This window comes from Monodelphis domestica, chromosome 1, assembly GCF_027887165.1.
Source record: "Monodelphis domestica isolate mMonDom1 chromosome 1, mMonDom1.pri, whole genome shotgun sequence".
Classification (NCBI taxonomy): domain Eukaryota; kingdom Metazoa; phylum Chordata; class Mammalia; order Didelphimorphia; family Didelphidae; genus Monodelphis; species Monodelphis domestica.
The window spans coordinates 512,695,624-512,709,821 of record NC_077227.1 but is presented as its reverse complement, the minus strand read 5'-3'; the positions used below and the strand labels follow the sequence as shown (position 1 = coordinate 512,709,821).

Below are 14,198 nucleotides of genomic sequence, written 5' to 3'. Positions count from 1 at the left end.
CACCTCTGCACTGCCCTAAGGCTGCTCATCAATTTCAGTTTTCTAAGACTGTAGTTATTCCATGATTCACAACTATACATCTGGGAAATCACTGAGAGGAAAAACAAAGCACTGGTTCAGGTTTCCCTAGATTTTGTTGTTGTTCAGATGTTTCATTTTCGACTCTGTTGACCCCATTTGGGATTTTTTTTTTTTGGCAAAGATACTGGAATGGTTTGCCATTTCCTTCTCCAGCTCATTTTACAGATGAGGAAACTCCAGGATCCCATAGCTAAGATGTGTTAGAGGCCAGATCTGAACTCAAGAAGACAAATCTTTCCTACTTAGCCCCCCTAATTCTAAAACGGTGAGCAGCATGGGAAATTAAATGTCCAAAGTTTATTTTCATCGTGTCATTTCAGGTCCAATCTATGATAACAGCAATTTTATTTTGACATGCGGCATGTACAATTCATGGTACATTGGGGTGCTTTAATCAAGGTGTACATCTATGCCCATTTTAGGGGATTTAGAACATGATTGTAGAGGTACACAGGTTTTTATCTCATTAGACATCCTGCTGGTTATTTCTATGATTTGGCTGATACTAAGTCCAAGAACACATCCTGCAGTTATGACATCATTACAGGCATGGGTGATGCTTTAATCACTCTCTTTATGGAATGGTTTTAGGCAATGTGTTATGGTGTAAATTGGAGGCTGCTCATAGATGAACTAAGGCAAAGAATAAGGAAAAAGTACAAAGATGGCACTGAGAACTGTGCTGCAGCAACTTCCTTTAGCTACTGGGGAAAAGAAGATGAAAAGCCAGGGAAAGGAGAAGGAAGGGTCAGAAATTAGGTCAACCCAATGGCCAACCAGAATACCAGAGGACTCAATGAAATCTCCTGACAGAGAAGTGATGGACTTGAGGCGAAGGCATATTTTTGGCACATGGTCAGTGGTGGATTTTCTTTGGTTGATTGGGCATTTTTTAAACCCTTATTTTCTGTTTCAGAATCAATACTAAGTATTGATTTTAAGGGAGAAGAGCAGTGAGGACTAGATAATTGGTGTTAAGTGACTTGCCCAAGGTCATACAGTTAGGAAGTATCTGAAGCCATTCGAACTCAGGTTCTTGTGCTCTAACCACTAAGTACCTGCCCCTGACGATGCATGTTTTTAACAAGGGTTTTACCTTTCTTGGTGGAAGGGAGGAAAGACAAATCTTTGTGAAAATAAAAATGAATATTAATTTTAAAAAATAGAGAAAGGTCAGAGAGGGAGAAGCTTAGGACATTTCAAGTGAACCAAGTGGAAAGAGCCTGCTGAGTCACCAGTGGCCCAGCATATATAAGGCACTTGGGCTTTTCCCTAACTTAGCTGCTTCAATCAAAGCCCTTTGTTCCCTCACCTGGGCTCAGATCTCAATTCTGCCCATGACTGAGTAAGTCGCTTAACATCCCTCTGGAAAATGATGAAGTTGGAATTGATGGTCTCTGAGGTCTCCTCTGATTCTAGGTTCTGTGATCCTATCACACCTAGAGCACCTTGGAATCTGGTGACCAATTTGGGAGAGGATCTTAGGATCATAGATTCCATTAGAGCTAGAAAGGCCCTTGAAAGCCATCTATTTCAAACCCATCATTTTATGGAAGAGGGAGCTGCTGAGCAGGTGGGTTGCTAGGGTGTGGGGCTTCTGGGCTGCAGTGGCGCTAAAGCAGATTGGGTAACTACAGTTAAATCTGACGGTATGGGAAGCTTTTGAGAATGAGGGATGAGGCAGCACCAGGCTGCTTAAGGAGGGGCAAACGGACCCAGGTGAGGAAAATAAGGAAAGTTAAAGCTTCTGTACCTATCAGTATTTGGATGGGCCTTGGTGAGACTGATGCATTTCCTGCCTGGGGAAGGGAGGAAGACTTAGTCTCTAAAAAATAAAATAAAATAAAAAATTAGGAGCTGATACCAATAGAGGGGAAGCGACTCTCCCAAGGTCACACAGGTAATAATAAATGGTGGAGTTGGGATTTGAACACAGGTGCTATGACTTAAAACCAGTGTTGTCCCTACTATCGCACACTGGCAAGAAGACGGGCAGGTAGTGGGGAGGTAGAGAAGGAATGGGACCATTAGGGAAAGGGCACTGGGAAGGATGGGAAGGAAGGGTGCTGAGGCAGAAAATGAGAAGGTCTAACTCCAGAACCCTCCGACTTAGAGCTCTTCCTTGACCTGGATACGCAGCGGACAGAGGCGCAGGGGCTCAGGGGGCGTTTCTGCCCTCCCGGCCCCTACGTAGAAATAGGGCCGCACCTCCCCGAAGCGGCTATGGAAGGTATAGAGGTGGGACTGCCGCTCGGCGTCGTAAAAGGAGAGCTCCCCCTCCTCACACTCCAGCTCCACACGCAGGCGCCGAGGCAGCACGTGGCCCAGCGGGGAAGCCGATGGGTCAGACGCCACGCAGTGGTCTCCCTCCAGTCCTCGTGTGCGGCAGATGTACCAGAAGCCTGAGCGGGCGTCATGGTAACAGCTATGTGAGTGCCCGTCGCCGGCGGACTCGCGGCGCGTCCGAGCCACGCCCACTCGCCAGTTATGTAGCCCACCCAAGTCCACCTCCCAGGCGTGGGAGCCGTGGGAGAAAGCCCGGGAGCCCAGCAAGCAGGGAGACGAAGAGAAGCGCTCGGGGTTCTCCACTTGCACGCGATAGCCATGGTTGCTGACGCTGGTGAGGTTGTCAGAGACGGAGAGCCAGCCGGCTGCCGTGTTGGGATCAAAGCTGAAGGGCACTGGAAAGGAGAAAAAGGATTTCAGCGACCCCAAACACCATCGCCTCCCACTCTGTCTCTTGCTACTTCTTTTTCCCACACCAGGGCACCTGCCTGAGGCCAGATTAGATGATGCCATGGATAGGGCCAAGTTTGGAGTCAGGAAGACCCGAGTCCAAATTCCTTTTCAAAACACTTACTAGCTGGGTGATCCTAGGCATGTCATTTAACCTTATTTGCCTCAGTTTCTTCATCTGTAAAATAAGCTGGAAAAGGAAATGGCAAGCCACACCAGGATCTTTGCCAAGAAAACCCTAAATGGGGTCATCATGTTGAACCGTTGAACAAGTTTCCTGACATCAGGCCCAGCACTTTAACCACTGCACTACTACCTAGTGGCCCCATTTTATGAGCTGCCATTTAATTTTATCAATCTTTCCACTCCCCTAGAACTCTTCCCCGTACCCAGAACTCTTGAAAATGCATGGGCAGGTGACCCTGATTTTTTTGAACCCCAATGTGACACAAGATTCTCAGAAATGAATTTGGAATGCTCGAGATACATTGAAAGAGCCCTGGATTTGGAATGAGAGGATCTGGGTTCAAATTCTGACTCTGCTACTTACTTAACATGTACCATTTTGTGAAAGTCATTTTACTTCTCTGAGCCTCAGTTTCCTTAGCTGTACAGTGAGGTTGGACTAGATGGCCTAGAGTTAGAACATACCTTCCAGGACAAAATCTCTGTTCCCTGAGGTACCTCAAATTGGCACTGCTAAGGCATCCTCAAAGTTCTGAAAATAGGTCCCAAGTTCAAGGCCAACAATAAGAGGCATCCCATATTGCATGTGCAATTTGGCTAATGGGTGAGTACTCCTCGGCCCAAAGTGAAAGAGGCTTATAATAGGCCATATTTTTTGGAGGAGGCATTTAGTACCCTCTGAATTGAAACAGACCAGATTCAGGGGAGTGCCTTGGCTGCCAAGGTTGTTTTTTTTTTAAACCTTTACTTTCTGTCTTGGAATGAATATTGTGTATTGGTTCCAAGGCAGAAGAGCAACACAGGCTAGACAATTAGGGTAAACCACTGGTCCAGGGTCACACAAGTAGGAAGTATCTGGGGCTAGATCTGAACCCCAGACCTCCTCCACTGAGCAACCCAGCTGCCCCCACAGGTAGATAGGAGGCTTAGGATGAGGACAAGTGACATCTATGACAAAAGGAAGCTGAGCTTTAATGAGGTTTGCTGCTCAGAGGGGATGATCTGCTGATACCTAATCCCTTCTTATATTCCTCATCTCTCCCTTCCTTCAGAAGATGCTTTCCCTTGAAGAAGGGTTTTGATGACCATAAAAACTGAGGCCTTAGACTAAAGTTTTCTAGGCTGATTTTATGTTACTTCTCATATACACTAAGTTCCAGCCAGCCAAACTAGTCTACTTGTTCCCCATACGTTCTCCACATCATCCTCTATGTATTTGCAAAGGCTGTGCCCCATGCCTAGAATGCTTTCCCTCTTCATCTCAACCACTTGGAGCCTCTAGCTCCTCTAAGGCTCAGCTTAAGTACCGGCTCTTTTCAAGGCCTGTAGGGACATTTCCTCCCTTACATTCTTTGTATTGACTTTGGATGTATTTTATAGTTACTAGTGGGGACAGAGTTCCCTAGCTATACCCCCAACCCCCAGGAGAATGTGAGTTCCTTGTGGATAAGGAGGATTTAATTTCTCTCTTTGTTGAGATGTAATGCATGTTGGCTGATCTGAGCTGTACTGAAGGGAACACCATTCCCTAAAGGATGGAGGACACAGAAGGCAGATCAAAATGTCTGGACCAAGGGCCAAGGGCTAGCAGTCACTATTGCCTCAAGGATCCACCTGGCAGAACTGTTCATCCCATGGGAACCTCTTCCCTGGCTGTCATGAGAGACTGGTTCTACTGGGCAGTTCTCGCCTGGTCTGCGGGATTGTTTAAACCCATGGCAAAAGCTGGACATCATCCTTGTTTACTGGTCAAATCATCTAGAGAGAGATATGTGTGTGTATGTGTCTATAGAGGGGCATAACTTGTATAACCCAATGGAATTGTTTGACCACTGTGGGAGGGGGGAAAGAGACAACATGAATCATGTAACGGGGAGGGGGGGAGATATAGAAGGAACATTGATGTCCAGAGAGTAAGAAGCATAGCTAGAAGGGATAGATGGATGGATAGATGGGAATATCTACTGCTCCGAGTAGGGCATCATCGTGCCTCACAGCCCAGGAGCATCTTCCCTTCTCTACCCTAACCACTTCCTATGGTCCCGAGCTTTTCCTTTCCCTTTTGCATGTTGTCTTCTCCCATTAGAATGTAAGCTCCATGAGGGCAGAGACTGTCTTTCTTTGGCTTCCATTTTTATAAAATGTTGATTGCTTGCCTGCCTAATAGACCTGCTTTGTGGACTCACACTTCAGCTGCTGGATGAGGTGACCTCCCCTTTGAGGTCTGACATTCTCTGATTCCAGAAGGATATCCAAAACCTTAATCTTTCAGACTAAGATCCTATGACAGTTTCTTTTTAAGCCTTACCTTCCATCTTTGAATCAATGCCATGTATTGGTTCTAAGACAGAAGAGTAGAAAGGACTGGAGCAATAAGGATGAAATGACTCGCCCAGGGTTACACAGCTAGGAAATGTCTGAGACCAGATTTAAGCCCAGGATTGCCGGTCTCCAAGCTGGCTCTCTATCCACTAAGCCACCTAGCCACCTCCTATGGCAGTTTATTAATGTAGGTTCTGTAACAGAAGTTTTGTTTTTTTTTAACTCAATTTTTAAATTGTTTTAAATTTTAAAAAATTGTAATTGTTTAAAAAATATTTTGATAGCTGACTTTCAACATCATTGGTTTCCTTTGTAATCCTATGTATTTTTTATTTTATGCCCTTAAAAAAAAAAGAAGAGATCCATGAACCTCATTTGATTGCCTAAAGGGCCCATGACCCCCAAATGGTAGAGAATGCAGCACTACAGGGATCTGAACTGAGCACCTCAAATGATTTTCTCTGAAAGGCTGTTGCTGCTGCCATCTGGTGGGTGCTCTTCTATCTGCATGGGCGGGCATCCCTGCTCACTCACAGCAGCTCCCAGGCTAGAGTGGACTCTTCAGTCTTGGTTGCCATGTCTCCAGTTGTGCCCTGGGATTAAATGTCCCACCTCAGGAAGAATTTGGGCTTGGGCATGTGGGATAAACATAGTGGGGTGAATAAAATGAAAAGTAGAGGGTCCAAGGCCAGGGAAGTAAAAGCAGAGCTACTAGGGATGGCAGGTTGGTTGGTAAGGGGGAAGGAAGAGGAGAGTAAAGGTGAAAGTGCAGGGAATGAGATAGAAGTAAAAAGAGTAGGCATCTAGGGGCCTCGTGGAGAAGAGTGCTGAGCTGGACTCACAAAGATCAGAGTTCAAATGCAGCCTCAGACACTTCCCAGCTGTGTGACCCTGGGCAAGTCACTTAACTCCCATGCCTAGCCCTTACCACTCTTCTGCCTTGGAACCAATACACAGTATTGACTCCAAGACGGAAGTTAAGGGTATTAAAAAAATAAATAAATAGATTGGGTAGCTCAGTGGCCCAGTGGATACAGCACCTGGGCCTGTAGTCAGAAAGACCTGAGTTCAATGGCTTTGGGCAAGTCACTTCACCCTGTTTGCCACAGTTCCTCATCTCTAAAACTGAGCTGGGGAAGGAAATGGCCAACCATTGCAGCATCTTTGCCATGAAAACTCCAAATGGGGTCACCAAGAGTAGGACACAACCAAGGACACAACAATGAGTAGGGAGAAATGTTCTGGGACAGGCAAGTGGCACGTAGCGGATGTTGGTGGGTCATTGAGTGCTTTGTGCAGGAGGCTCTTGGGAAGCCCAGGAATGGGGAGGGGCCATGAATCACACTACGTTCTTGTTATCTCCCTCATCAGAATATAAGCTCCTCCGGGGAGAGATGGTGTCATTCTTTGTCTTTGCATCCCCAGCCCCTCGCAAGCTAACAAGCATTTAGGAAGGCTTCACAGTGTGCCAGGCACGACGCTTAGTTCTGGGGATGGATAGAAAAGTATAAACAGTCCCTGCCCTCAAGGAGTTCACCGTCTAACGGAAGAGATGACACGTGAGCAACTATGTCCCTACAAAATACATGTGGGTGAACTGAAAGTCATTCAGAGTGAAGGTGCAGCCACTGCAGGGGACCGGAAAAGGCTTCTTACAGGAGTTGGGATCCTTTTTTTAACTCTAACCTTCCCTCCTAGAATTGATGCCAAGTATCCAAGGCAGAAGAGTGACAGGGTTAGTTAGGCAATTGGGGTTAAGTCAGTTGCCCTCTGTCATATAGCTACTAAGCATCTGAGGTGTTACATTTGAACCCAGGACCTCATTTATCCAGGTCTGACTCTCCACAGAGCCACCTAGTTGTCCCTTGGGAGGTGGTATTTTTTTCTGGGACTTGGAGGAAGTCACGGGGAGGGGGGTCAAGAGATGTGAAGTAAAGCAGAACATGACCACCATGGGGAAAAATCAGTGAAAATGTACTTAGTTGGAAGACTGAGTTTCATTTATTTATTTGTTTGTTCTTTCATCCATTTATTTATTTGTTAATTTAGTTTGTTTTCATTTGTTTATTCAATTGTTTATTTATTTGTTTGTTTGTTTATAACCCTTACCTTCCATCTTAGAATAAATACTGTATATTGGTTCCAAAGCAGAAGAGTGGTAAGGGCTAGGCAATGGGGATTAAGTGACTTGCCCAGGGTCACACAGCTAGGAACTGTCTAGGGCCAGATTTAGACCCAGTACTTCCTGTCTCAATCCACTAAGCCACCCAGCTGCACCCCCCCCCCCATTCTTTTAGAAGGAACCACAAGGAGGCCAGTGTCATTGAGTCACAGAGTAAATAAAGGGAAAGTATAAGGGAAAGGGAGGAAGAGGCCAGCTTCCGAAGGGTTAAAAAGCCAAACAGGATTTTCAGTTTCATCCTAGAAGCCATAAGGAGGCTGGATTTTATGGAGTTGGGAAATGACACCGTTGGACAGAGGCTTTAGGAAGATCTCTTTGGCAGCTGCATAGAGAGGGGAGAAATGGAGCAGAGAGAACAGCAGCTACTACAATAGTTCAGGAGAGAGGCTATTCCAGGGTAGGGGGAGTATCAGAGTAGAAAAGGGGGGCATATCCAAGAGATGTTGCAAAGGTTGAATTTATAGGCTTAGCCACAGATAGGATTATGGGGTGATGAGAGAGGGTGAGGATTCAAGGATGACACCTAAATGGTAAGCCTGGATGACCTGGAAGATGGTGATGCCTTTGACAGTAACAGGGAAGTTTAGGACAGGGAGGGCTGAGGCAGGGGGGAGGGGAGTGAAGGGAGAGAGGAAGACGAGCTCAGTTTGGGACATGTTGAGTCTAAGGAAGATCTATTTTAATGAGTTCAATAAAGAGATATGAGTCTGGAGGTCAGTAGAGACATTAGGGCTGGATAAACAAATCTGAGAATCATCTGCAGAGAGATGATAATTGAATCCATTGGAGATGATGAGATCACCAAGTAAAGTTCAGTAAAGAGGGAGAAAAGACTGGTAGGAAGAGGACCAGGACAGAGCAGCATCATAAAAATCTACAGAGATGAGACTAGCAAGGAAAAGAACGTGCGAAGTCAAAAGGGATGAGGATGCCACTGGATTTGGCAGTTAAGAGATCTGTGGTAACTTTGGAGAGAGCAATTTCAGTTGTATGAAAAGGTCTAGAACCAAAAAAAGAAGAAAGTAGGGGGCAGAAAATAGAGGCATCTGGTTAAATGGCCTGCTTGTGGAATTCTGCTATGAAAGGGGCCCAGGGCAGATATAAGGTGATAGCTAACAAAGATGTTTAAATCAAATTAAGGTATTTTGAGGATGGGGGGCAGAAGGCAGTGATGACAAAACTTTTAGAGACAGAGTGCTGGACTCCAACCCTCCAGATCAAGTGTCATGCCCTGCCACCCCCACATGCTGGGTGCACCCTGCTGCCCCCCCCATTACCCCACATAGGGGAGGGGGGAAGTGCTCCCATAGGGTTGCTGGGTAGAGGGGCTGATGAAGTGAGGAAAATCCTCAGCAAGTATGAGAGAGGGAGGGAAGTGGCCCAAGGGTTCTATATCCTATGAGCCACCCACCTTACCCACTGTGTGCTTCCATTGGGCTGCTGGGCAGAGGGATGGGGGATATGAAAAATGTCATCAGGCATGGTGGAGAGGGGGAGAGGAGTAGCACCACCAAAGTTCCTCTGCCTTTGTAGGAATGGAGGGGAGGAGGCAGACATGTGCCTGCAGAGAGTGCTCTGTATGCAATCTTTGGCACTCGTGCCATGGGTTCACCACCACTGGCAGAGGGCACACTATTAGACACTAGGGAAGCAGCCTGAAGACAATAAGAAACTGAGGATTAGTGAAAAAAATAGGGATGATACATTGAAATCTATCTGCTAGAACTTAGTTGGAAAGAATTTGGGTTAATAGGAGAATAAAAGGTCAGAGAAGTGTTTTTTGTTTTGATTTAAAGAGTATGGTCCATGCTGTTCAGTACTTGGATGAGGTGTCTGTCAGAATGAGGCCAATTGTAAGAGTAAGGTACAGGAAGAGATACTGTTTAGTTTAAAGGGGTGGCCATCTAGATGGCCAATAGAAAGCTAGGCACAATGGCAGGTGTCTTTCTGCTTCCAGAGGCAAGATTTTAGTCATTTTTAGCATTTTTTAAATCTTTCTCTTTCATTTTAGAATCAATACTGTGTATTAGTTCCAAGACAGAAGAGTAAGGGCCAGGCAATGGGGGTTAAGTGACTTGCCCAGAGTCACATAGCTAGGAAGTGTCTAAGGCCAGATTTGAACCCAAGACCTCCTGCCTGTAGGCCTGGCTCTCCATCCACTAACCATCTAGCTGCTCCTCCACCCTTAGCTTCTAATCCAAAAAAAATGTATTAAGTACACATACACAATGATGGAATATGGAATTATATTAATTTCTCATATTTGGACTTAATTAATATAATAAAAATGACAGTAACATGTAAATTAATTTACTTATTCTGTGTGACACAAATTGAGCTACCAAAGGGTGATTTTAAAGAATAGGAAAAAATAATTCATCTGGAGAAAAAAAAAGATCAAGAATATCAAGGGAAAATATAGGGTGGGTAGCGATTTGTAGAAGTATTGGCTCTAAAGCTATATTATAAGGCAGTAATCATCAAAACCATTTGACAATGGTTCAACAACAGAAAATTCTTCCTGATGTGTCCCCATGATCAGGGGGACAGATTAGGAACAGAAGCAAGGTGCTGTGCCAGGAGCTAAAGATATAAAGAGAAACAAAATATAGGCATTGTCAACCTGCTAAATGGTAGAATCAGCAACCAAGACAATTTCAGCAGACTAAAATGTTGGGCCTTATTCTCTAAGATGAATCCTAATAAGAATGTAATATAGGGCATTTACATCTTATCAGGATAAGGTTGCTGCGACATGCCTGTTTTAGGATCTGGCACAGGGGAGAGAAGGATACAAAGACTTCTTTCCCCTTCTTTCCCCTCCTCTATCCCAGAGATCTCTACTACTCCCCCACTTCCCACAGCAACACCCCTGCTTTTTCCCTTTACCCCCATTTAGTTGCTCATTGTCACAGGAGCAGCCCCAACACTTTGGGTAGAAGGAGACTTGGCAGGGAACCCTCTCTCAAAGACCAGGGCCAACTAGCAGCTATCTAATAAGGTTGAGCCAAAGCAGTGGCAGCTGAGTCAGAGCTGGTGGGAGGAACAGGCTAGAGTTTGCAGTGGACTGTGGGGAACTTTCTACTCTTCCCAGGTGGAATCCTGGATGGAAATTGTCACTCACATGTGCCAACAATGCAAATGGATTTCATACATGCCCAGTTCATGCCCCAAACACTCAGCAGACAGTGATGGAGAATCATCTCTGCTTTCTGTTCCATAATATCCCTTTCCTTTCCCTTGCCTTCATTGGTCTCATTTTCTGAGTTTTTAGAATAACCTTCTCTGGAGGTTTCCCAAGTTCTCTGCCTCTCTTCAGGAAATCCAAATATGTTCTTCAGGATTAAAAGCTTCTCATCACAGCAAAATAAAGTGGGGCAGGGGGGACAGACTCGTCATCACTTAATGGCATTTGCCCAGCAGCAAAGACAGAAATGTAGAGCTGGGAGAGCTCTCAGGACATCTAGTCCAGTCTTCTGATTTTACAGTTGAAGAAATTGAGGCTTAAAGTTGGGGAAGTAACCTGCCTAATGTAAGGTCAGTAGTTAGGGGCAGAAGTGGATCTCAGGTCTGGACTCCTATGCCCTGCTTTCAACTCCCTCCCTCTCTTCCTTCCATCTTTGAGAGCCCAAAGACCCCTCCCACTCACCAGCTTCGATACTGCTCAGCATCTTCTTCCAGACACGATACTGTAGGGAATCCAGGTACTTGCTGACATCAATAAGCATTCCTGGCTGGATGGGCTCCGGCTCAGTTGTGCAGGAAAGCCTAGGCAAGGAAATTAAGGGTAGTAGGGGGTAGGAGGGCACCAGTGGGGCAAAAGGGAAGGAATGGGGCTTCCCCCTCTCTCTCTTAATAGTTGGGCTTCTCTGACATTTTCAGAGCTTCAAAATCAGAGAATGGAAGGGACTTTAGTGACCATCTTAGTCTATCCTAAACCTAAGCAAGAGTCCTCCCTACAATATACTATGAGACCAGATTTTTTTTTACAACTTCTAGAAAGGGGAAGGGGACACTTAGGTGGCACAGTGGATAGAATACCAGGCCTGGAGTCAAGAAGACTCATCTTTCTGAGTTCAAATCTGGCCTCAGACACTACTGGGCAAGTCAATAAACTCTGTTTGCCTCAATTTCCTCATGAGCTGGAGAAGGAAATAGCAAATCACTTCAGCATCTTTGTCAAGAAAACCCCAAAGGGGGTCATGAAGAGTCAGACAGAAATGAACAATTTGACAACAGTGATGGGAAACCCACGCATATCCCGAGGCAGACTACTATATTGAGTTTCGTTGTTGTCCAACCCCATTTGAGATTTCCTCAGTAAAGAGAGTAGTTTGCCATTTCCTTCTCCATTCGTTTTACAGATGAAGAAATCAAGGCAAATAGGGTTAAGTGACTTGCTCAGGGTTATACAGAAGTAAGTGTCTGAGGTCAGTTTTGACTCCAGGAAGATGAGTCTTCTAGCCATCTTGCTACTCCAATTGTTGGGAAGTCCTTTTACATCAAGTCTAAATTTGTCTCCTCCACTTCTGCTTGTTGCTCCTAGCTGTTTGCCTCCAGTGGACAGACATTGTCTATTTCCTCCTCAATGCAACAGCCCTTCAAATGCCTGAGGACACTCATCATGTCTCCCTAAATCTTTCCTTTTCCAGGCTAAAAATCCCGAGTTCCTTCAACTTAGCCTTATATTGCAGCATTACAGTACTTTATCATTCTGGTAGCCTGCCCTCCTCCAGTAGTAACCTGTTCAACTTGTCAGTGTTCTGCTTAAAAGGTACCTAGAACTGAATCTTGGTCTCCACATATAATCTGACTAGGGCAGAGCCTATCAAGATTATCACCTCTTTCACCCTGTATATAACACCTGTCTTAATGAAGCCTAAGATTGCATTAGCTTTTGGGGGCTTCCATATTGCTAACTCAGATTGAGTGTAATTCACAAAATCCCACGGAAGCCAGATGCTTTGCTGGGAGATCACAAGGGGCAGATCAGGCAAAAGAAATTCACTCAGTTGAACTGATCTAAGATGCTTAGGTCCTTTTTGAAAATCCTTCTGTTATGGCTAAGTAAGCCTCCTTTTGGTAAACGTTGAATGGCCTACAGGTGACTCATTTTTGATACCTAAACTATCAGGGGAGTAGCCCAAGTAGGGCCCAGCCCAGAACACCTTGAAAGCCAGATTATTCCACTGCTGAATAGATGAACTATTAGAAAACTCGTCCTTAGACTGAGCTGAGATCTATTTTCCTAAAAATTTTACCCAGTGGTCCTAGTTCTAAGCACTAGAGTCTACTGAAGTCAATAAAATAAATCTATTACTACTACATAGAAACTCTGCATTTAAACTCAATTCCACCTAACTCAGGGTTATGTCCCTTCAGGCTCTGAGGGGGAAGAGACTTCATAGGACCAGCAGTCAAAGAATCATAGATTTAGAAGTCATCAGGGCTAGTTCCCTTCATTTTTCAGATGAGGGAACTGAAGGGCGGCTAGGGCTAGACCTGGAATCAGTAAGATCTGAGTTCAAATCCATCCTTAGATACTGTATAACCCTGGGCAAGTCACTTAATCTCTTCATCTCAGTTTCTTCCACTGTAAAAAAGGACTCATAATAGCACCTACATCCCAGGGTTGTTGTGAGAATTACAAATATTATAATGTTTGTAAAGTGCTTAGTACATTGCCTGGCATGTAATAGGTGCTTAATGAATAAGTGCTTCCTTTCTTTGTTCCTTCATTCCTTCCATCCTTCCTGCTCCCCTCCCTTTCTTCCTTCCTTCCTTCAATCCCAGCTTTTTCACTGCAGTTTGTTATCTCTGACCCTTCATTATAAGCAAGTCTGTGGCAGTTCTAGTACTTCATCTAGTGCTACACTGTAAGGGCAGTATGCTAGGTGCTCTGATCTATTTATTCCCAAAGCCCAACTGCTTTTCTTTTGGACAGATTTCCTGCCCTCCTCAAACATTCCTCATTGTATTATAGTACTTTAAATACTTTTCTGTTGTGCCCAAAGTGAGGTTTTGGAATTGTGCCTTCAAAGGGCTTTGCCTATTGCCTCACTAGAATTCTTTTACATGCCTATGTGAGGCTGGGACCACAAGTGGGACAACTAAACAATAATGTCCTGTGATTCTCTTTAATATCCTGTGACTTCTTGCTAGGAAGAAAGAAAAAAGGGAAAGAAATTAATAAGAGAGAAAGAAGGAAAGAGAAAAAAGAAAGAAAGAAGAACCCATCCTATGATTTGTTTGTTCTCCAGTTACTTCTAGGAACTTACCTACGTTTGCGGCTCTTGTGTTTCTGAAAGAAAAAAAAAGAACATGCAGTAAAGATATAAACATCTCAACTCAATATGCATCAACATTCATCTCAACATATGATAAATGGTATGAAACTAACTAACAGAAAATTTTCACTCAGTTTCCAAGACAGGGAAAGTAAGAGAGACCCAGGCTCTATTATTTCTTAACAACCTTGTGGTATAAAGTCTAAATCAACCCATCCACCCATACATACAGAGGCATTTTGAAAGCCACACATAGAGACTAAACTCACAGGACAATGTTTTAGACGATCAGAGGTGGAGAACCTTTTTTTCTATTAAAGGTAAAAAATTAACAAGAAAAAAAAATCAAGGTTCCTAATTAAAAAGCCCAGAAAGAGTTTATTTTAATTTTTATTATCATGCAA

General features: G+C 44.5%; 1 protein-coding gene across 1 annotated transcript in view; it reads right to left on the bottom strand.

Annotated features, from left to right (window-relative positions):
- Positions 1-363: 363 nt before the first annotated feature.
- The window catches only part of TRIM35 (tripartite motif containing 35), a 33,837-nt gene continuing 20,002 nt past the window's right edge, over positions 364-14,198 (bottom strand). Inside the window, exons 4-6 of the mRNA XM_001380027.4 lie at positions 13,786-13,808; positions 11,157-11,275; positions 364-2,762 (exon numbers count right to left, since the gene is read on the bottom strand). Coding sequence (XP_001380064.1) covers positions 2,191-2,762; positions 11,157-11,275; positions 13,786-13,808 — 714 coding nt within the window. The 3' untranslated portion in view covers positions 364-2,190. The remainder of the gene's footprint in view (positions 2,763-11,156; positions 11,276-13,785; positions 13,809-14,198) is intronic.